The 23,455-nt window shown below is 40.5% G+C and overlaps 1 protein-coding gene across 7 annotated transcripts in view; it reads left to right on the forward strand.

Annotated features, from left to right (window-relative positions):
- Positions 1-23,455, forward strand: part of LOC139456101 (E3 ubiquitin-protein ligase TRIM45-like) — a 65,152-nt gene that overhangs the window by 7,402 nt on the left and 34,295 nt on the right. The window contains exons 1-2 of one of the 7 annotated variants that reach the window (XM_071237627.1): positions 773-957; positions 8,050-8,127. The exons of 1 other annotated variant lie outside the window; for it this stretch is intronic. In XM_071237627.1, coding sequence (XP_071093728.1) covers positions 8,111-8,127 — 17 coding nt within the window. In that variant the 5' untranslated portion in view covers positions 773-957; positions 8,050-8,110. 5 more of the 7 variants (XM_071237631.1, XM_071237628.1, XM_071237630.1 and 2 more) reach the window with 5 other exon arrangements.

The raw sequence follows: 23,455 nt of genomic DNA on the forward strand, positions 1-23,455 counted from the left end.
ACTAGTTTGTGTAGCCAAGACTTGATTATTTATCCTGTAGCTTGAAAAGTGCTGAGTGCAGCGTAAAACAACAAAGAAAGATGGAAGCAAGTTGCTGGTAGGCCTGCAATTATTCCTGGCTGAAAGGTCAGTGGTTGTGACGTCAGAATGGACACACATGGAGACCATTTCGCCGTCAGCCCTTCATGCCAGCTCAAAATGAAACATTATTTACACATATATAAGGAAATATATTTTAAAATTGGCCTAGGTTGCAGTATTAAGTTAATACAAAACTTTATTAACAACTCAAGTTTCACTGATTATTTTGTTGAAACGTGAAACGAATATTTAATTCTTCATAATATACGGCGTAATCCAATTGAATTATCCAATTTGGTTCATATGTCAAAAACGCAATGCATTCCTGATAAAATTTATCATTTATTATTTATTCATTGATTAGATCAAATATCGGTGAAAACGCTTTAAAGACTTGGGCATCCCGTCGAGATCCAAGGCAGCCGCCAAGGAGTTGTATATAATCACACGAGCGATATCACGCGTAAATCTCTCTTGTCTGACAAAGGCTGTGACACGTGCGCTCCATGCGGCTATCTGATCTCATGCACACACACCTACAACGTAAACCTAGTCCCAACATAGCGTTAACAAGTCTTCATTCTTAAAAAGACCCTTTTCCAAATAAAACAAAGTTTTTGTTTAAGTTGACGTCACTGAAGAGAAACACTTCCCCAAGAATCCATAAATAGACACTACATTCTCTGACAGTCGGTGCTTACAGTCGCAGACTCTTCTGCGCATGTGCAAAATGGGGAACAACATCGTTTTGGTTTAGAAGATCTCGTGCAGCTTGATAGATAATTCGTTGAGATCTCCTTTCGAAACAAACCCGACGGACGGACAGACACCCATTTGGCACAACCACTCGGATAAACAGTATATCGATACCTACCGGTAAGAATAATATTCACAGAAAACGTTACGGTAGTCGTTAAAGGGCACAGGATAGGCTTGTTTGTTACAAACAACATCTATAAATAGACACCCGTATTATATAACATCGGTGTAATGTATCGTGGTAATTGGTCATAGCTCGTATTGAGGGGTTGGTGGAAGAATGTTGCTGTGAATCATGGTGTAGTTTAACAAAGAGGTGTATCCGTGATGAAGATGGGTCTAGAGCTCTGAATCACTAAGCTTACTAATACCCAAGGTATGTGTGGAGACTAACATCCCTGGCAAGTGTTTCAAGGGATCTGCCTTCCAAATGTGTCTATTGTTATCATCGTTGTTTTTATCAATACATTAATAAATCTTTGAATGTCAGGATATGAAAATGAATTCGTTAAGTAAATGTATATTTATTAATAGTATCGTTAAGAAGAATTAATACAATGTTTTGAAACACATATATTCACAGTATTGTTACATTCGAACAATAGGGGGATCGGTAGGGAGAGGGTGTATATAATATTATTGAATATATGTTCTTGGTCAAATTGTTCAAATTCTATAATATGTGGATAATTGAAGAAGTATTAGTTGTTAATTTCAAGTGTATCCTCTCACTGTGTACCTTGATGTATATTGATGTGTTTGGGAAGAAATGAGTTACCTTCATCATCTGGAATACTCATCAGTCCCCCCCCCCCCCCCCCCCCCCACCCCTCCCCCCGCTGTAGATGGTGGCGTTCAGTGGTGTAACCCAACCCACGGAACATTACCATATGCCCTGAAGCAGGAAGGTGGATGTTTAGAACTTGTCGGACGCTGTGATGAAACAGCACAATGTAAACACTCCATACACACACACATCTCCTGGCGTACTCCCCACATCGCCTGGCGTACTCCCCACATCGCCTGGCGTACTCCCCACATCTCCTGGCGTACTCCCCACATCTCCTGGCGTACTCCCCACATCGCCTTGCGTACTCCCCACATCTCCTGGCGTACTCCCCACATAACCTTGCGTACTCCCCACTTCTCCTGGCGTACTCCCCACATCTCCTGGCGTACTCCCAACTTCTCCTGGCGTACTCCCCACATCGCCTTGCGTACTCCCCACATCTCCTGGCGTACTCCCCACATCTCCTGGCGTACTCCCCACACAACCTTGCGTACTCCCCACTTCTCCTGGCGTACTCCCCACATCTCCTGGCGTACTCCCCACTTCTCCTGGCGTACTCCCCACATAACCTTGCGTACTCCCCACTTCTCCTGGCGTACTCCCCACATCTCCTGGCGTACTCCCCACATCTCCTGGCGTACTCACCACATCGCCTGGCGTACCTTCCCCACCCCTATCTCCGGGCTAACTCCCCTCATCTCCTGGCGTATCCCCCCCCCCCCCAAACGCACCCCAATCTCCTTACGTACTCGCCACATCAACTGAAAAATCCCCATTCATGTTACAGTTTATATCTACACGTGTAACTGATTTACTTCAAGAAAATTGTAATAAATATGTCACTTACTTAAAGCAATGGTATTTCGTTAATTTAATATATCTACATTATAATACCGACAACGGTATCCAGCATACATGTACATATGTGTTAATATGAAGTTTATTTTATATGGTTTCCTAAAATTATATGTATGTACTTTATTTACATTTTTATTAAAATCACACAATCTTTAAAAAATACCACACAAACTTGATTGTTTCCTTTTGGACAAATATATATAATACAAAATCAGTTTTCTTTGCTCCGCCCGTTTCCCTGTCTTATCCCTGTTATTGTCTTGCGCCGGCAAAAGTGTCAACAGTGACATGTCTAGGATCTTCTATAACTTTGACTGTCTGAAAAGGTAAATATTTTCTAATCCTGGGCCGAAACAAATCTTCAACTATTTCAACTTGTCGACTGTCCAACTTAAGGCACTTAAATCGCTGATTTTATATCTTCTTTATGAATATACCCACTACAAATATAACTTGGCACATATTTATATCACCATCTTCCTGCTTTAAGAAAACACCATTATTTGAATGCTACTCTGCTAGAGTGTGTAGAATTGTGATTTTAAGTTTATTTAAAAACAAAACAATTTCCTAGTGTGGCTAGTAACGCTGGACCAGTATTTTCTCTGTGAATGAGCGAGTTTACCGTAGTAACGCTTCCTTACCATTTCCACTCGTAATGCCCAGATTCCTGCAGATAGTGTTTCAGTTGTCATGGCAACGATATCTACCACGAATGAGTTATAAGCAAATTCCTACGTACCTCAGCGGTGTGATATGCGCATGTATACCATAGCCGATGCATGAGAGGGGGGAGCGGCACATGGGAGGGGTGAGGCCGGGAGGGGGTCGGGACGGTTTCATAATACTGCCCTTGTGTTGATTATCTGGACTGGAGGGGTGTGTTCACGCACATACTGTAAACATGGAGACCATTATGAAACCCGGGAGAGTGCACGTGCATGTCTTGGAGGGGTGCTCGGCGGTGGCCACTGTATACAGATTGAACTTGTTAATAACATTTGACCGTGTATCCAATCAGTCAACGAGTATCCGTTCTTTAAGTTTTGTAGTCAAGATCTTAATTTTTATAGTCCTTGTCGTCTCTGAGATGACTTTTTGGCATGCGCTGGTCGTTATATGGATTCAATATTGCCGATACGCTCATAACTCGTGACAAACACGAATACTATAAATCATTTTGATAAATGGGAGTATTTTGTTTAATAGCTGTAAAGCAATATTGGCCTGCATAAGAAATTCATAAATACAGTCGCCAACAACTGAGCTCGTAGTTTATTTCGCCTTCCGACCAGTCTTTTCTGTGATGCAATAGCCCTAAATGAAGCAAGTCTAGACTTTCCACAGGTTATGAATCTCCCATCTCACTGAGGCTCCTTTTCAATATAAATGTAGATGTTGCTTTCTGTCAAAATTAAATGTTTTCAGATACTTAGCGTTAATCTACTGAGCTCCTAATGTTTCAGGATTAATGTCTAAAAATTATTTTAAAAAACTCCATGTAAAGATAAATTGTTGAAATATAATAATCCTTTAGGTGACGAAAACCCAACACATGAAATCATCCTTTTATTCTTTAAGTATTGTATTATAAATTATAAAAGACATGCTAATCCTATAAAAACGGCATTTATAAGAAATATGGAGATTATTGGCATATACTACTTCCCACGAAACAACACAACAGTCAGACAAACCGAATCCGGATTATCTGCAACAGGTTTATATGTGAGGATGTGGACATCTCAGGGAAGATATGGCGAAAATGCTTTTATTGTAAAACGATTATGGGAATTGAGATATGTGATGTCTGCAAGGCAAATGCCATTACCTAAACACAAAGTCTTGCAGTAAATATTTTATCTGGCGGCCATTTCCCTCGATGGGGAAAACATCCAGACCTTTTTTTTCAATCTGACATTATTCTGTTGCCTATTTCGCATATACCTGTCAATCAAATATTCCCTAATTGCTTTTTACAGCAAGTGCTATTGGGTTTACGAATTGTTCTCGAGATATTTACACCAGCGCTGAACACGAGAACGTTGACATTTTAGCATCCGGGCTGCTGCTGTCGAGTTTACTCGCCACCCGCAAGTAACACACCCCCACCAGTCGTGTGTGGTTGCTATGGTGATCAGGTGGATGCAAACCGGAGATTGGGTCAGGTTTACTGACGGAAACGCCCCTACAATATGCCTGGATACAATACATATACTATACAGGCAAAATATTATTCGACCATATGTTGTCCATGACTGTTCTATCTATGTAAGTTATAGCTCTAATCTAAGATAGCGGATTAATAGAGAAGACTATGTGTGGTGTTTAATCATACATCGCAAATGAGGTAATTTCAATACCTTTGTATAATTGGTTAGCCAATACAAAACTTGACTTTCTTGATTTGTACCGACTCTCAGATAAGTATATTTTCCTCTTTACATTGGCAACTGGCCACTGTATTAAAAGATTCAACCAATCCAAAACAACGTCCCCAAAATGGCCTGACAGTAGGGTTACGTAAAATGCATTCCCAATCTTCTTGCGAAGTTTGCCTATGAGTGAGTTAGTTTAAAGCCGCTTTGAACAATATGTCAGACATATCACAGCGTGTCACTTTAATGTAGGACAAAAACCCGAAATGAATCAGGTGTCAGACGTTTACCAATTTGGCGCTACCCACTGACACGGATAAAGTGACAAATCAAGGCTAATTATCAGGGTGTATCTTGGATTCTGCAGATCCTGGTACGGCTAGGGGACACAACTGCGGTGTCCCTATGATTTGTCTAGTGCAACACAACGTGTTTTGAAATGAATATATATAATTAACTATCCCCTTTCCAAATGTATTAATACACTTGAAATGAACTAGTCTTAAATAGATGTTCCATAAACAACCGCTCGTGACACAGATCGGGAAGAATCCATAGACTCCAGAGCCTTCTGACAAATATTGCGCCAATCTACCCCCACAAAAATAACAAGTGATAACCCAGCCCTCACGCTTCTAGCCACAGACCCTCTGTAACAGTGACAGCGCGTGCTCGGGGATATACACTATATATCTTACCTGGGAGTCGCGGGAGATGATATATACTTCATTATAACGACCTACAGACGATACGGCATTGGCTTTGGAGACGACTGGGATATTCTGATAGAAGTGCCAGTCGAGGTAATGTAGATAGATGCTTGAAGGGCTATTGCTGTGGGTTGCGTGTATATTGCTTGTGTTCTGGAAGTATGTGATTCCCACACTGCCATGGAACGCGCTGGGACGTTCTACGTATGTAGCTGCTTAGTGCTGGTAAGTCACAAGCGAAAAAAACCTTGTATGGTACAAACTCTCTACATATGCGCAGTGACATTACAATGGCGGATACAGCGTTAACATGTTTATCATATTTATCTGGAGTCTGAAAAGTGCTTTTTCTGTAGGCTGGCAGAGGCAAATCAATGAGTACATTCTTCTCGCATCGTTGAAGGATTTACGTGTATTAATTTCATCACCAGTTGCGCACATTATATTCCAAACCGTACATACCTGTATATTTACAGTCAAACCTCGTTAGTGCGGACACCCCGTCTTACGAACGGTCACATTCAGAAACGTCAGTCGTTGTGGGGTGACGTTACCCTTGTTCCGGTGCATGATGTGGTGTTACTGATGGTACATCCTTGTGTATCCGGGGTGGTCGGGTAGCCTAGTGGTTAAAGCGTTCGCTCGTCACGCTGAAGATCCGGGTTTGATTGCCCACGTGGGTACAATGTGTGAAGCCCATTTCTGGTGTCCCCCGCCGTGATATTTCTGGAATATTGCTAAAAGCGGCGTAAAAGCACACTCACTCACTCCTTGTGTACCCTGAATAACATGCTGACAGGTCATCCGCGGACATGCTGTCACATCTCACGATCTTTGAGTAGGACTGAAGAAGAACGGTGACATCGAAGATGAACAACTCGCAAGTCTGTCTCTCTTCCACCACGAGTCTGTCTGAAACGAAACGAAAATTACCCATGTAAATATGAGGCTTTGACGTATCACATTAACTGACGCCGATGATCTCTGTTTTGTGATCTCCGCTTTATGATCTCTGCTATGTGATCTCCGCTTTATGATCTCTGTTTTGTGATCTCCGTTTTATGATATCCGCTTTGTGATCTCCGTTTTATGATCTCTGCTGTATGATCTTCGTTTTGTGATCTCTGCTCTATGATCTCTGTTTGTGATCTCCGCTTTATGATCTGTGCTATGTGATCTCCGCTTTATGATCTGTTTTGTTACCTCCGCTTTATGATCTCTGCTATGTGATCTCCGTTTTATGATCTCTGTTTTGTGATCTCCGCTTTATGATCTCTGTTTTGTTACCTCCGCTCTATGATATCCCTTTTGTGATCTCCGTTTTATGATCTCTGCTGTATGATCTTCGTTTTGTGATCTGTGCTATGTGATCTCCGCTTTATGATCTGTTTTGTTACCTCCGCTTTATGATCTCTGCTATGTGATCTCCGTTTTATGATCTCTGTTTTGTGATCTCCGTTTATGATCTCTGTTTTGTGATCTCCGCTTTATGATCTCTGTTTTGTTACCTCCGCTTTATGATATCCCTTTTGTGATCTCCGTTTTATGATCTCTGCTGTATGATCTTCGTTTTGTGATCTCTGCTCTATGATCTCTGTTTGTGATCTCCGCTTTATGATCTGTGCTATGTGATCTCCGCTTTATGATCTGTTTTGTTACCTCCGCTTTATGATCTCTGCTATGTGATCTCCGTTTTATGATCTCTTTTTTGTGATCTCCGCTTTATGATCTCTGTTTTGTGATCTCCGCTTTATGATCTCTGTTTTGTTACCTCCGCTTTATGATATCCCTTTTGTGATCTCCGTTTTATGATCTCTGCTGTATGATCTTCGTTTTGTGATCTCTGCTCTATGATCTCTGTTTGTGATCTCCGCTTTATGATCTGTGCTATGTGATCTCCGCTTTATGATCTGTTTTGTTACCTCCGCTTTATGATCTCTGCTATGTGATCTCCGTTTTATGATCTCTGTTTTGTGATCTCCGCTTTATGATCTCTGCTATGTGATCTCCGCTTAATTATCTCTGCTCTATGATACCTGTTTTATGATCTCTGTTTATTGATACCGGCTTTATCATCTCTGCTTATTGATACCGGCTTTATCATCCCTGCTTTGAGATCTCCGCTTTATGATACCTACTTTATTATTTCCGCTTAGGATGTCCGCTTTAAGACCTCTGCTTCATGATCTCTGCTTTAGGATCTCTGCTTTAAGATCTCTGCTTCATGATCTCCGCTTCGTGTGTCCTCTTTGCTTAACAGTCGCTTCATGAACCTGTTCCAATAAATACTCCATATGAGGTGACCCTGTGAGTACAAAGTTACTTGTATCTAACGTATCCCACCAGTCCCAGGGAGCCAACAGTCTCATAAAAGATCTCTATCCCCACATTTCATCATCTTCGCAGCAAGGTACCGCCATTAATTGCACTTATCTTACCCCTATAGTTGACAACGTGTAGTTTCTGTTGTAAGGGTGTGACGTCATTGGTCAGGGAGGCGTTGACCTTGACCTCAGTGCCTCTGGGTATCAAACATGGCGGATCCACACTGGTGAGTGACAAGTCCATTACGATTGTCCCATCTTCTCCGGTCTTGACGTTCTTGTGTGTCAAAGTTCGCTAGTCTTTGTAGATACTGTTACAAGAATATGGAGTTGTGTATTCATGCCTGGTATTTCAATTATGAATGAATGTGTAGAACCAGATCCTGTTCCTATTCTGTTGAACGTTTGAACTGTATGTGTGTCCAGTCTGGTCCCATGACCGAGTCATTATCGTAGCTGTCATGTAGTGTCTACACTCAATATAAAACAAATGATTTTGACATTAACATACAGTTGTTGCCTATATCAGTTTGAACAGCAGTAAAGTGAAAACTCGTTCATCCGGACAGGGTATTCTGTAAACCACAACTTCCGGGCGAGTACTGTTGTGAAAGTTAATGAACTCCAATGGCCACTGCTACCTATACTTGACTGGAGGGGTCGCCTTGTGGTCAAAGCGTTCGCTTGTCACGCCGTGACATGCTGACGTTTTGCTAAAAGAGGCGTAAAACCATACTCACTCACTACTGCATACACTGATTGCTAATCTGGACGATTTCACTCTGCACAAGACCGCCTCCGTGGTCTAGTGGTAGAGCGTCCGCCCGGAGAGCGGAAGGTCCGGGGTTCGATCCCCGACCGCGTCATACAAAAAGACGTTAAAAGATGGTACTTGTTGTTACCCTGTCTGGCGCTCTGCATTAAGGGGCATAAACAAGGACGGGTCGGCTCGGAGTCAGTATACTGTGTCTGAGTGGGGTATTCATGTTAAACTGCGGCATGGTATCTCAGTGTGCTAGCACTATAAATCGGCATCAGTCCGGACTAGTACAAGCAGCCACACAAACACATACACGTGCATGCACGTGGCTATATAAGTGCAATAATCTTGGACGCGACGTTAAACCCCATTTCACCTCACCTCACCTCACCTTACTCGGCACTGTTCGGATTAACGGGTTTCACCCAATACCTATATCTGTAGTATTCAAGGGCATACAGTAAGTGACATCAATACACATATACAATGCTTAAGTCTAAATATATACTAGTTAATACGTTACTATATAAATATACACACACAGTTGTCAATGTTGGTTATATTATAGTTACAATGTCTGTACCCCCAACCTTGTTTTGACAATGTCATGACTTCTATACTCTTGCACTTCCCCCGTCATGGAGGCATGTCAATATAGGTCACCACCTTGCATGCTACACGCGCTGGTTACCTATGGTATATAACTATCTTCTTTTTGCTCCGACCATCGAAAAGAGGTATGTTGCATTACGTCACACCTGGACTGCTTAGGCTTAACAAAAGTGTTTCTCGAGCATCGACGCATCACATTTTATTCAGCGCGTCAGTCATTCATATTGCCTGTAGAAAATTGTTTTCTAAAATTTCGCGTTATTGGAAGCAAATTCTAACTGCTTACTCCTTGCTTGTTAGTATTCTTGTTGGGATAAAAATGTAAAGTGTTACTCCCACATCACTTATGGTTAAACTTTGTTTTGAATACAAAATGTGTATAATAATGCACGAGAATGCACCTTCATCGTCACTATAATACCTTGTACATGAAATACGTCACTATGAAACGCCTGCACGTGAAATATGTCAAATGTCATATGAGTGTTTACTCTTTTGAAAGTGATTCACAAACACAGTCATACTCATGATATGGTCAGAATCGTATAATAATTGTGTAATCAAGGTTTTTGTCGCATTTATTTAGTCTTTGGTACGATGTATGCTATAGGGACGATTGGGTGGCCCTGTGGAAACACGTTCGGCCAATGCGCCGTAGACCTGGGTTCTGTTCCCGACTTGGTTACAATGTGTGAAGTCAAGTGTCCCCGGTATATTGCTGGAATAATTGCTAAATCGTGCGTCAGTCCTAAATGCACTGTTTCTACTCTTGATCGCTTAATGATATCATAGTGCAGTATTAAACCAGTTAGAGACCCGTGAAGATTCCGGGGTAGAATAGGTCTTCAGCAACCCATACTTGCCGTAAAAGGCGACTATGCTTGTCGTAAAAGGCGACTAACGGGATCGGGTGGTCAGGCTCGCTGACTTGGTTGATACATGTCATCGATCCCAATTGCGTGGATCGATGCACATGATGTCAATCACTGGATTGTCTGGTCCAGACTCGATTATTTTACAGACCGCCGTCATATAGCTGTAATATTGCTGAGTGTGGCGTTAAACAACAAACTAACAAATTAAACCAGTTAGAAGCCTGAGGCTGTTACATCATCGGAAACTATTTTCAGCTGGCATACAGTGACTCAAGAACAATGTTACTGCAGGTAATTTTTATGCAGAAAATAGGTACAAACCCGTTGGAACTATTTCAAAAGCCAATCAGCGATAGTTTAAGATTCTAATTGTTTCGTGGGACCACCAAATCATATCAGGTAAATATACAGGTATATATTTACCTGTAGGTGGTATGCTGGTTACGACCGATTCTTTTATAATTTCAGTGAATTAGAAACACAAACGTGGGTTGTGGAATGTTGGCACTGCTCTACTGTACGCAAATAGGGCGACTCTATCCACTGACGCATATAGGGCGATGTTGTGTGAGCTCTGACGTAACGTATACTGTATGCTTAAGCATCCTCCTACACCTGGTGTTATGTAAACTTGTTTGTGTCTCATATTTTCAACACTCCTATTTTGACAAAAACATATGCTATCATCCATTATTCCATTATATTTTTACACGCTGACAGCTACTGAGTGCGTGAGTGAGTGAGTGGGGTTTAACGCCGCTTTTAACAGTATTACAGTTATATCACGACGTGTCAGCTTAATGTTGGAGGAAAGCCCCAAGTGATGCAGGTCTCAGACGTTTACCACTTCGGTGAAACCAACGAGCACGGGTATGGTGCTGACAAACCTAGAAACATAATTGGGGAGAACCGGGATTCGAACCCACAATCATAGGTTTCTGGCGTGCCCAAGGGACGCAACTCTGCACAACGAATCGCGGCGCCTTAGACGACTGGGCCACCCGTGCCCCCCTGACTGCTACTGCCTTACACGTCATGTTTGTATGCACGAGATGGCTGGAGCAGAACAAGTGGGTTTTTTTATTGATAAACTGTAAATAATGTAAGATCGGTCTCGATTCTCCAAGAAGATATAATGAACGAAGACAATTTGAGTTGCCCTGTGAAAGGCTGGAAGAGCGTGGAGTCAATTCGCACGTCTCACTCATAAGTCAACAGATGACAGTATCGTTAACAGCTGTGTCCTATGTTATTGTCATCATGTGATATATTTGAATATTCATTATGAATCTGTCCACTTGGTTTCTGTATGATGGTGTGCTGTTGACTGTCCCATCCATGCCTTGAACTGTGTGGGTTGGGGTTTTCCCATGTAGTAGTGGACTAGGTTTTCTTGTGCCGTGTGCCCTGGTTGTCTCCCCTTATATTTCAGCTCACGCAGTGGTGTCAGGGGTTGTCACGCCGTATATCTAGAATAAACACCAGAATAAACACAAACATTAATCTCAGCGATCTTCAACAACAGTGTAACCGCGTGTTTATCAACATGAACAAACAAACAACACTTAAGTTTATATACGAATTGCTTGAGTTGCGGGTGCTACCGATGGAGCAGGACGTGCTGACCCTTTTCGCGACACCTGGTGTCAAAACTGATTTTCAGTGATCCATTCATATAACTGTCGCATTTCTTTACCTAAAACGCCCTCAGGAATCTGTTTCACCTTATAATCAAGACTGATTATTCTCTGGCGTTGTGTTTTATAGTTTGTATCATTTATTCATAAATATGATTAAAAAAACACCTGGTGTCACTCGTGTGGCGGTCGGGTAGCCTAGTGGTTAAAGTGTTCGCTCGTCACGCCGAAGACCCGGGTTCGATTCCCGAAATGGTTACAATGTGTGAAGCCCATTTCTGGTGTCCCCCGCCGTGATATTGCTGGAATGTGCTAAAAGCGGCGTAAAACCATACTCACTCACTCACTCACTCACTCACTCGTGTACGTGTACAAACGTTGAGTCCCAGGTAATGCGGCCTGTACCGTCCCCGGGGAGCCCCGGAGGAAACACGTTAAGTAATCTCACAAAGATTACAATATCTACTTGAGTGGATGTATCAACGTCACCTACTGATTCAGCAGACGCACTATCGGTAATATAGATAACAGACGGGCAATTACAGTGTTTATGTTATTAAAAGTGTCTTTGACTCCAAATACATCAACACGTGTGTATTAAAGTAGAAGATACCCGAGGATGTAGCAGTGAGTGTTGGTCAAATGTAACAAATGTTATAGTTGGGATTACTAGAGGAGCGTTGGTATGTTTCAATGCAGATGACACGAGATGAGTGTGCATTCTGGAGTATTCTTTAAAGACATATTTTTCTAAGATGTGTTCAATGGGATCAAAGGTGTATCTACAGTTATTAAGCAGCATCTGACAAATTAATAACAAAATTTAGGCACACGAGTTATACTAATCTGCTTGGCTAAAATTAAAATATTGACGTAATGTACAGATAGCAGTTGACATCGTGTTCAATGACGTCACAATACAGGTAGTAAATCTGGAGACTGTCACCGTTGACTGGCCGTGTTAGCTTGAGACATGTTTTACGATAGAATACACTATTTCTTCACTACTGATAATTTAAGTAAATATAACTGATTTTAGAAAACCTGTTTAAGAGAAAACCTGTATTTCACAATAATTCTGACATTCGTTCCGTTACATCAGAACGACAGATGCAATCGTGTAAGTATCTTTATTCATGTGTTTCATGTGAAATACTATATTTATTTGAAAACACCAGCTCGTTAATCCATCAGTGAGATAACGCTCTATACCGGAACTACTTTTTCAGTCTGCCTCATCGTGGGCAGAGCCTGGCACACCATGACACAACATTTGACCCAGACTAACATGACCTCTGTATATACGACCAAAGGTAGAACGATGCTCGAGAAGAAGCAGTAGATGTACCTAAATTATAACCGGACGAAGGCGACGTGTCCCCTTCTATATTTCTTACTTGTGACGTCATAAAGCTATGTAAATAATAAGCGACAAGCATATGGAATAAAGTATCTCATATTTTAAAAATTAATAAAAGACAAAAAACTTATCCATACTCATAAGGATTAATGTTCAAATATCTCATATTGTTTTAAATTGAATGAACATATTTGCGTACAGAAATGGAATATATAAATATATGTCATTTCCTGAGAACAACAATTTACATATCAACATTTCCAGTAAATAGTTGACACTAGCAGACTGAAAGTAGTTTAACCATAAAGTGTTATTTCACTCGAATTAAATGTTGATTATATTTTTTATTTGATCTTTCAGTATTAAAAGTCACATTAAAATCAGATATAACACATTCTCGTTTGAAAACAGTTAGCGACACATGTTTGTAATACCGTGATATTATTCATTATCGTATTTTCCTAAGCCTGTTGTGATTATAAAATAACAAATACATCTAGAATGTATTCAGTCGTAAGTGGTCATCGGTATCCTTTCGATCAATAATGAGATCGATAATATCAAGAATTTTACACAAAAAAACAAAACTTTACGTTCATTAGTCAAGAAAAGCATTGATTTACTTTGAAAAATATCCCCAATACCATCTACTTTGAGCCTTCTTTGATAGGCATTTAGAAGTTGGAGTACTAAGTAAGGATGAGAATTTATGGATGAACAACTTCTTTATTTCAATAAAGAGGTTAAGTGATATACTTCTCTTTATATCACTTGCTTGATAACGGTGTTAGAACCTACACCGAAACGTCGCTCTTAATCCTTACCTAATTTGAGCCGTCCAATTTGCCCAGAATTCATACACACGCCAAGAATTGTTCTAATGGGTTGTAGTGACATGCGCACGCCTGATCAACATCGTAGAAACAGCTCCGTCAATAAGGGCGATGGGAGATGGCCACTAATTAACATACCAGGTCAGACCATATATACTCTGGTTGCTAAGCTACCAGCGAAAGCCAGGTTTGAGAGGTACAAGCTCGTTGATTTAATGCTATTTACAGCACCAATTTCTGATTGACAATTAAATACAAATGTGCTTTCTGTTGAGAGTTTAGGATAATGTTTAATACTTGTTTAAATTTAGATGTCATTATCGTTGATTTTTATCCAAGTGAGATCATTGGCATCTGTAGGTTTTTCCACAATGTACCCTGAAATGAAGTAAAAATGTTCTGGGAAAATAGGATATATATTTCATCACGTGGTATAGTATGGCACATACAAAATATAAAGACACAAGGGATGTCGTTCCCACACCTTACCTGAGAGACGCTATGGGAGTGTGCTCATAAGGTGATGCCTGCACTAAATGCTACCGACATCTTCTTCGAGGATCAATCCCCTTCATACAAAGGTGCAACTTCTTCAAGAACCTTTTCAAACGTCATATTCAGCTGTATTTCCCTGAACCATATTGTCTTTGTCTGGGATCGGGGTCCCTCCAAGTCAGACGATGCTGCTCCCAACGTTATCCCCGACCTCCGGTTTGTTATAACAGTTATCGATAGCTACACCTGTTGGCATTTGCTAACGTCACAGTCGGTCTTCCAGTAAGAAAAACCATCCTGGCCCAGTATTCCGAGCCAACAGTGCCCAACAACCTTACCGTACGGAGCGGTCACTCCCTGTGGTCATTGACCAACTTGTAGGACACTCAGAGGCAGTGTCCGTGTAACTTACATTTGAAGTCGGGCCAAAGGATTGTATATATGTAGGTAGTTGTGTGACAGGCAGTATTTGTTTCCAATTGGAATCCCGGGCGAGAAGTAATGTTCCCGCATTGGCAAGAGTGAGTATTTGACGTTTTGTTTAATATATGTGGTTATTTCATTGTCTTGAGGACCCGAGGTACAATTAAAACAAAGACCAAATCATGAAAATTGACTAAGATGCTGATTATGATTCCTTTGATGTACATGTGTACTGCTGCAGCTGTATCTGGTCATGTATATGTAGAATGTAGGTACACGCGCACGGTATATGGAAAGTTCTTTCATCGTTAATGTTACATGTCAACTACTTCACTTCTACTACAACTATTTCATGTCAACTACTTTCATATATGTAGTTGCATAATCGGTTGTGGTCGTGCATACGTTGTTGGAGTTTTTTCCAAATCAAAATTAATATTTTAGATACACTATTTTTATCAACGAGTCGTTTTCATTAAGGGCCTTGTACTTTATCGTGATACATATTCAAAAAAAACTTTTCCTGTTCATGTCAAAAACATTGTCTCTATTTACATGAAAACCCGAACGTTGCTGTATGGCTATGGGGTGTACTCAGTGCTATTGGATAGTGGCATTGAGACACTGACGTTACCGCTTGCTTTATAATCAAAATGTACAAAAGAAGTAGGTGAAATAAGGCTCCTTGTCTGATCCTTGATTTCTTTACGTAGTCTAGCCTTGGTCTTCACTTTCCAGATGTTTAATAAAGCTTCAAACCCATTACCACGATCCATCTATTTTCCATAATCAATATATAGTATTCAATATGTAGTAATCAATATGTAGTAATCAATATGTAATAATCAATATGTAGTAATCAATATGTAATCATCAATGTGTGGTCAATATGTAGAAATCAATATGTTATAATCAATGTAGTAATCAATATGTTAGAATTAGTATGCAGTAATCAATATGTTGTTATCATTGTAGTAATCAATATGTTGTTATCATTGTAGTATTCAATATGTAATACGAGTAATCAATATGTAGTAGTCAGTTTGTTAGAATCAATATGTAGTAATCAATATGTTGTAGTCAATATGTAGTCAAAGCATTATGTTGACACACTTTCAGTTCATGTATTATAAGTTATTTCTAGTTTATACGAACTCCTGTTGCTGTATAGTACAGTGTTGTCAGGAACATTAGTTCTGAAATGGAGACATGGTACTGCGTTAGCTAGTATGGTCATTAACACTTGTGACTAATTATTCTCTGGCTTTGACGTTTTCAAATTATAATCACAATGTATAAAAAAAATATGTACAAATATGTCCCATTGACTCATGTTATACTAATTTATAAGTAACCTGTTTCTGGGAACCTCAGAGTCTCATAATATACAGTAAACTACGTTTATAACGAACAAGCTTAAATGAACTGACGGATATAACGTAATGTGTTTTGATCCCGTCCATTTGCTGTATATATGCTTATAACGAACTACGGTTAAAACGAACTAAAATTAGTGGTCCCTTTGAGTTCGTTATAACCGTAGTTTACTGTAGTGACAAAACCACAAAAACTTGTCAGAAACAAAGGTGCAAATAACATTCCCCGGTTGTTGTTTCAATGCATTACATCATTGGATGTTTCTCGAAGCATTCCATGGATGACACGCACACCGTGAGACACAAGGTACTCCTGTTGGCGATGCATCAAGATGACCTCTGCTTACCCTTTCCCCTTTAACCCACAATACATAAGTAGGGCAAATCTTTTGTTAACAGGTGGCCATCCATTTGGCACATCAGAGCTGATTACCAGATAGGTAGGAGTTCCCGGAGCTTGGCCCTGGCGGTGTTCCATACTTCTGTCGCCCTTATTGTCAAGAGGTGCATCTCACTCTGTGAGCACCTCAACTAAACGCACTTTATGGTGATGTATCCACTGGATGTCCTTTTGGGTTCTTTCCATACGTTTGCTCTTCCGGCGCTACTGTGTAGGTCTTGCGAGTTTCTGGGATGATTTCTCATGCTGATAACTGTTTTCTTTTCTTGCATCCTGGGGTTTTCGTGCGTGTGGGTGGAGTGTTTACACTGACCTTTGTGTGTATGTATACGTATCGGTTGTGTAGGTCACATTGTAGCAGATAGTGTGATAATATCGAGGTTGCATCTACACCAGGTGTCCCGTTTAGCGAAAACCTGGTGTCTTACTATAATGGTTATGGTGATGATGATAGTGTTGATGATGATGATGATGATAGTGTTGATGATGATGATAGTGTTGTTGTTGTTGATGATGATGATAGTGTTGATGATGATGATGATGATGGTGATGATGTTGATAGTGTTTGTATAGATGATGATGATGATGATGATGATGATGATGGTGATGATAGTGTTGTTGTTGTTGATGATGATGATAGTGTTGATGATGATGATGATGATGATGATGATAGTGTTGGTATAGATGATGATGATGATGATGATGATGAAGATGATTTTGATGATGATTATTATCTCAAGACACTTGGGGAATGCCAATACTGCGACACAATGCTACTTATAAATGTATGCAAACTACGAGTCTAGATACCTCTAAACAGTGAAAGCGTGTTTGGAACACGAAGAACGTCTGTTATCACTTAAACGGATCGATGTAGCACAGTCGAATAATAAGAATTACTTTAGGTCTTCTCGCGAGACCCAGATCTTAATTCAGCAACTCACAGATCCTTTCTAAAGGCACCCACAATTCTTAATGCAGATTCAGCCAATGCATGAGTGACAGTGGAATCACAGTTATAAAACACACACAGACATACAGCACCAAAATAACTCATGGGGAATTTGTCACTCGCTTTCACTGTTAGGGGTGGTGGGTAGCCTTGTGGTTAAAGCGTTCGCTCGTCACGCTGAAGGCCCGGGCTCGATTCCCGACATGGGTACATTGTGTGAAGCCCATTTCTGGTGTCCCCAGCCGTGATATTGCTGGAATATTGCTAAAAGCGGCGTAAAACCATACTCACTCACTCGTATGACACAATATGACCATTAAGTATGTCATCGGTTCCACGCAATGTCCATGTCAGCTGCCAGTGGTATAGGATGTCACTTTGGCCTTCGGTGACCGATCATTTCCTGGGGTTTCACAGGAACATGTAGACACCGTTTATTGGTAAGCTATCGTCATGATGCTAGTGTCGGGTCCAGAGGTGTAACTGTGTTTACAGGAAGTACAGGTACATGTCGGTGATGGCGGCCACGTGGATGCGGGCATGTACACATGCACTCACCTGTGTGGTGGAAGGTTAACTCCAAGATACAGACTCACAGGTGGAAGTCATTTGCTATTTTTGTTCCTGATTATCTGTCGTGTGCCATAAACCTCCGAACCAAACTAATCTTTTTCCTGTAGAACGCGCGTTATCATGAACGAGATAATATTTTCCTTTCGACTTTCATAACTTGACATTTCAGCTTTGTGTTTTATTGTTTTATTTCGAAGGTACCGCGTTAAAGAAAATGACTGGAATATTAACATAGTTTTAAAGTAAAACAAAAAGTAGTTTTTTTACAAAATAGTTACTGTTTCGTTATTCAATAATTTATAATGACAGCATCATCTGATTATTATCTAAAGCACTGATTTTTTTATTGAACACAAAGTAAATGTATATTCCTTAATGACAAATAAAAGAGACAAAATGCTTTCCCTATTCATAAGCACTCTCTGCTTAAAACAGAGTCGAATGTACGATTCCGACCATATCATGATCATGTGTAAATAGTAATGACTCCAGGTGATCGCGAAAAAGTGTGCGTATCCTGCCCTAACGGTGGCACCCTCACAAACACAAGCAAAGGCAGGTCAATTATTATATTTCTTGAGTTATGTCTTCATAACGTTCATATATACATATGTTGACGTATTTGAAATGAAGTACTTCCAAAGCCGTCATATAGCTGGAATATTGCTGAGTGCGTCGTTATACAACAAAACAAACAAACAAATACTTTCTGGTTAGTACAGGATGTAGTCGTTAGTGACTCACGTGACTAATTCCGATATGCCGTCAATATGACGTCACTGTCAACACGTCTCTCCTCCGCGATGAGCTGACACACACAGAGAGCCGTGGGATAATGAACATCACTATTCTACAGGAATGCAGGAATGTTTTTCGCACATTCTTAATCCATGTTGTGTTTTGTGATTATGCAATGTACAAATAATGTAGGACATTAACAATAGCAAGGCTTTGATGTATCCATATTTGTATGTCTGCCAAATATAAGGGAAATGCGCTGGTCTAAAAGCTCGTACGATAAGAAACTGCACAAATCACAAAAACCTACTCGACTATTAAATATTCTTCGTTTATTCGGATCCATTCGGCCTATTCCGATATCTACACAAGGCAGCATCACTATTTGATAGTGGTTCCTTAACACATGCTTATAGTCAGAATTGTTCAATGGGCTCTGGTTTCAGTAGATATTCCATATGATTATGGAAATGATATTTTCTCTTGTATTTACATTAAACCTCGTGCAGCAATGGAGGAGTGATATTGCATAACTGTAAAACACCGACGGATCCCCTCGCACACCGTTCGTACAAAATGACGGTTGATTTGAAGAAAAGGTTTTTTTATGGTTAATAGATATTAGTATGTAACTTGATGTCGAGCAACATTTATGAGAAAGTCAAGTTTCGTTTGTTTGTTGCGCACTTAGCAATACAACAGTTATATGAACACAGTTTGCAAATCCAGTGATTGACATCATGAGCATCGATCTACGCAAACTATGACGTGCATCAATCAAGTCAGCGAGCCTGGCCGTTAGTTGACTCTTACGACAAGCATGGGTTGCCGAAGACCAATTCTGACAAATTCAGATAACCAAGTGAACGATTGAATCTGGTGAATCTAGTTCTAATATGGATGCCTCCCAGTTGGCCGAGATGACCAATGGCACTGGTGTGAGCCGAATGATTATTAGTTATGGAATGTACCACAGTAATGCGAAGTGTATTAGTAAAATACACTGCACCACCGTGTACAGTCATCTAGCAAAACCAACCTGACATACATAGGTACTCCCTTGGCCAGAGTTCAAACCCTGTCATTGCACACTTGACGAGCATTTGGCACGCCATTGTTCGAGACTTGTTCCTGATTCTAGTCGAGTGGTAGACTACGTAATATCGTTTCTCCAGACGACGGTAAGTTTTCTTAATATTTTTAAACACATCTTATCAGTTATGGTAGAACTGAATTCCTACTTCCACACGGAACACTTGTGTTGAAGATAACGGGACAATTAGTGTCAACTCACTGAACAAGGATGACATACTTTTCATTCGTGTTTGCTGTGTAAAGGCTGATACACACGAGCCTGTGTTTTTACAATAAAGTATATGTCTGATACCAAGCTGGATGCCAGTGGTTTAAAAACATGTTGCTATGGCACCGTAGTGTATATTTGGCTTCTTTCAAGAATATTGTTAATAATACTGTAGTTATTACTACATCGGGTTTCAAGTCACAGTAATCTCAACTATATGTTTATGTCTAGGTCAAAGTGAATACAAACAATTGTATGCGGAACAGTAGTGGAAATAAGTGCGTCATAAAAAGACACCTTTTCTTGTATAGACAAACAAGTATATCATGTTACTATTATTATCGTGTACGTGAAGCAGCCGTCTTAAAAACTGGTTTGTTATATTTTTAAACCTTTTCATCCTGCTTTTACAATTGATCCGGATTAACAATCTAACGCCCTTCGTTTTTATCCGTTTTTTTCAAAACCTTTGGTCGATGGTCGAAATTGAAATAAAGATACAATTTGGCCTTTTAATCATTACTTTCTTTTGTAACAAAATATGTATCGTAATATAGTGTTCTAGTCATTTAGCGTTAACCTTTGGTCGATGGTCGAAACTGAAATTAAGATACAATTTAGCCTTTTAATCATTATTTTCTTTTGTAACAAAATATGCATCATAATATAGTGTTCTAGTGATTTAGTGTTAACACGGACCTAAATAACCGTTATTAAGGTCCGTGGTATTTACGTTGGAACAAAGCCAGACACTGCGTGGCTGTATGTCATGCTTTGAGCGAACATATACGGGTCATTTAGCAAACATGGGATCACTTGTCTGGGTGGACGGAGAAACAATTTGCGAATTTGGTTTCATTAGTGAAAAGTAATTGGGGATAACAGAAAAGGCTTCAAACTGAAACTTTTTCTCCATATCCGTGTATTTAGGGTCGGCGGATCCTTAAACAAAATTATAAATAATATGACGTCAATGGAAGAAACCACCTGTTGTTCGGAGGGGCGGTAGAGAAGTCTTGTGGTTGAAGGGTTCGCTCGCCACGCTAAGGATTGAGTTCGCTTCTTGGCATGGAAACAACATTTGAAGCCAGTTCTTGGTGTCCCTTGTGGTATCATTGCCGAAAAACGGCGTAAAACCATGCACATTTCTGCACTCATTTTCAGTCGATGACATGCGAAATGGCTGTACCTGCTTCTAACATCCCAGTTCTATATTTACACAGCTATGAAGGTGCCCATGTATATCCTCTGACGGGTGTATCTGATGTATCAATGACGTTGTATTAACAGTTATACCACGGGAGTAAATGAACTGATAAGGGTGCCCTTCAAAGTAATGATTTGCCCAGCAGTACGTGCATAAGTGTCGATCACAGACGAGGAATCGGCCATATAATACTCCCCACTGTCATAAACTCCCCACCGTGCCCTGAGAAGCTAGTGCTGGCATAACGCTCATCTGTCTGTCTGCTACTTGGAAACTGCCCAAGTTCTCGTGAACACTCATCTCAAAGAAATGCGAGACTACATCTGGCGGAAGTGACGCCATTTGCAATTGCTACAGAGCTGGTTATGTAATGAAAGTTTCGTATTTGGTTGCTTGGCAACTTGTGTTTCTCATTGGTCAATAATTATCATATGTTCAAATATGTTGTCATAAGTGGTTGTTCGCGAGCATCCGATGCATGTTTTGTTAATCTACCACACAGCGTAAAACTCGATCCCGTCTCTAGTAGAATCAGTTCAACAGATGCACACTATTATTACAAGTTTACAACGGTAATAACATAAACAGTCTACTATTGACATGTTTCACAGTAGTGTTGTGTTGATATGTTACGTCACAAGATAATATGGACTTCCATATACAGACTTGTGTCCTTCAGCAGTGCCAGGATCCGCTAGTCGTGGGTTCGAATCCCAGATTCAGATTATGATCACTGGTTCGACAGCAACAAAGCATTCTCTTCGGTTTCGAACAATTAGTCAACGTCTTCGACTTGCGTTAGAGGAGGATACATTTGAGTTTCAGAGGAGTGGGAGAGATCAGGGAATTCTTTTTTCGAAATGATAACGAAGCCCATGTTTTACTGAAAACAAATGACATATGCCATCCTAAAAAATATACTACCCTAATCTCAGACTCCCCCCCCCCCTCCCCCCCAGACATCTCACCTCCTCCCCCCAATAAAAATTGAGTGGTTGCCCCCTAATTTCCTTGAAGTTACATATTAGCTGACACGCCCTGTAGGAACAGAAACGAATACTGTCCAAAGCGGTATTAATCTTAAACCCTCTCACTTATAAACAGGACAAAGAGAGATGTGAAAAGATTGATGAGAGCGTATTTCAAGTTAATGAGATATACTTGACTAGAGTTTGCATTGAGTGCAATGAGAAGTGTGTGTATGCTATTCCACTTTGAAAAAAACGCACTCACAACAACAGCTTTGCTATCTGTATTTACATTTCTTTAACGCTGCCAGTAAAATGCACGTTGAGGTTTATATAATGTTTAAAGTCTTGAGTGTAAATATCTCCTGTTTCTCTTCCCGGCTCTCTCGCATGATCTCCAGGAATGCAATTACAACAAAACTTGTTCCCAACATAGGGGATCGGTGTGTTATTTCCAGCGCTTTGATGGATCCTGGAAATTACAACCGTTAGCTGGTTCACTGGTTGGAATGTTTTGGTGGAACGTAGACAAGCACCCAGTTTACTATTTCCGAGCGCGCAGTCGAAAAGCTTCAGCGGTGTTCAGCGATAAGTGTGGTAGAGTTGTTCCCCTTTCTTTCAGCACGTCGCTCTTCGAAGTCGGTTGTGTTGCTGACGTCAATCAGTCAGAAAAGTAGAAGCCCAAGGGATGTAGGAATCCAACTGACACGGTTATCTACGATCTACTTGATCGTGTTAAATGGTGATATGTAAAGGAAGAACTGTTATTCTCTTAAAGCTATTAATAGATGTCCTTCCTGGGATGACCCGTGAAGACCTGGGGTAGAATAGGTCTTCAGCAATCCCTGCTTGTCGTAAAAAGCGACTATGCTTGTCGCAAGAGGCGACTTACGAGAGCGGGATCGCTGACTTTGTTGATATATGTCATCGATCCCAATTGCGTGGATCGATGCTCATGATATTAATCACTGGATTGTCTGGTCCTGACTCGATTATTTACAGACCGCCGTCATATGGTTGGAATATTGCTGGGTGCGTTAAAC

The sequence above is a fragment of the Haliotis cracherodii genome, unplaced genomic scaffold (genome assembly GCF_022045235.1).
Source record: "Haliotis cracherodii isolate W230 unplaced genomic scaffold, xgHalCrac1.p SCAF_11, whole genome shotgun sequence".
Lineage (NCBI taxonomy): Eukaryota > Metazoa > Mollusca > Gastropoda > Lepetellida > Haliotidae > Haliotis > Haliotis cracherodii.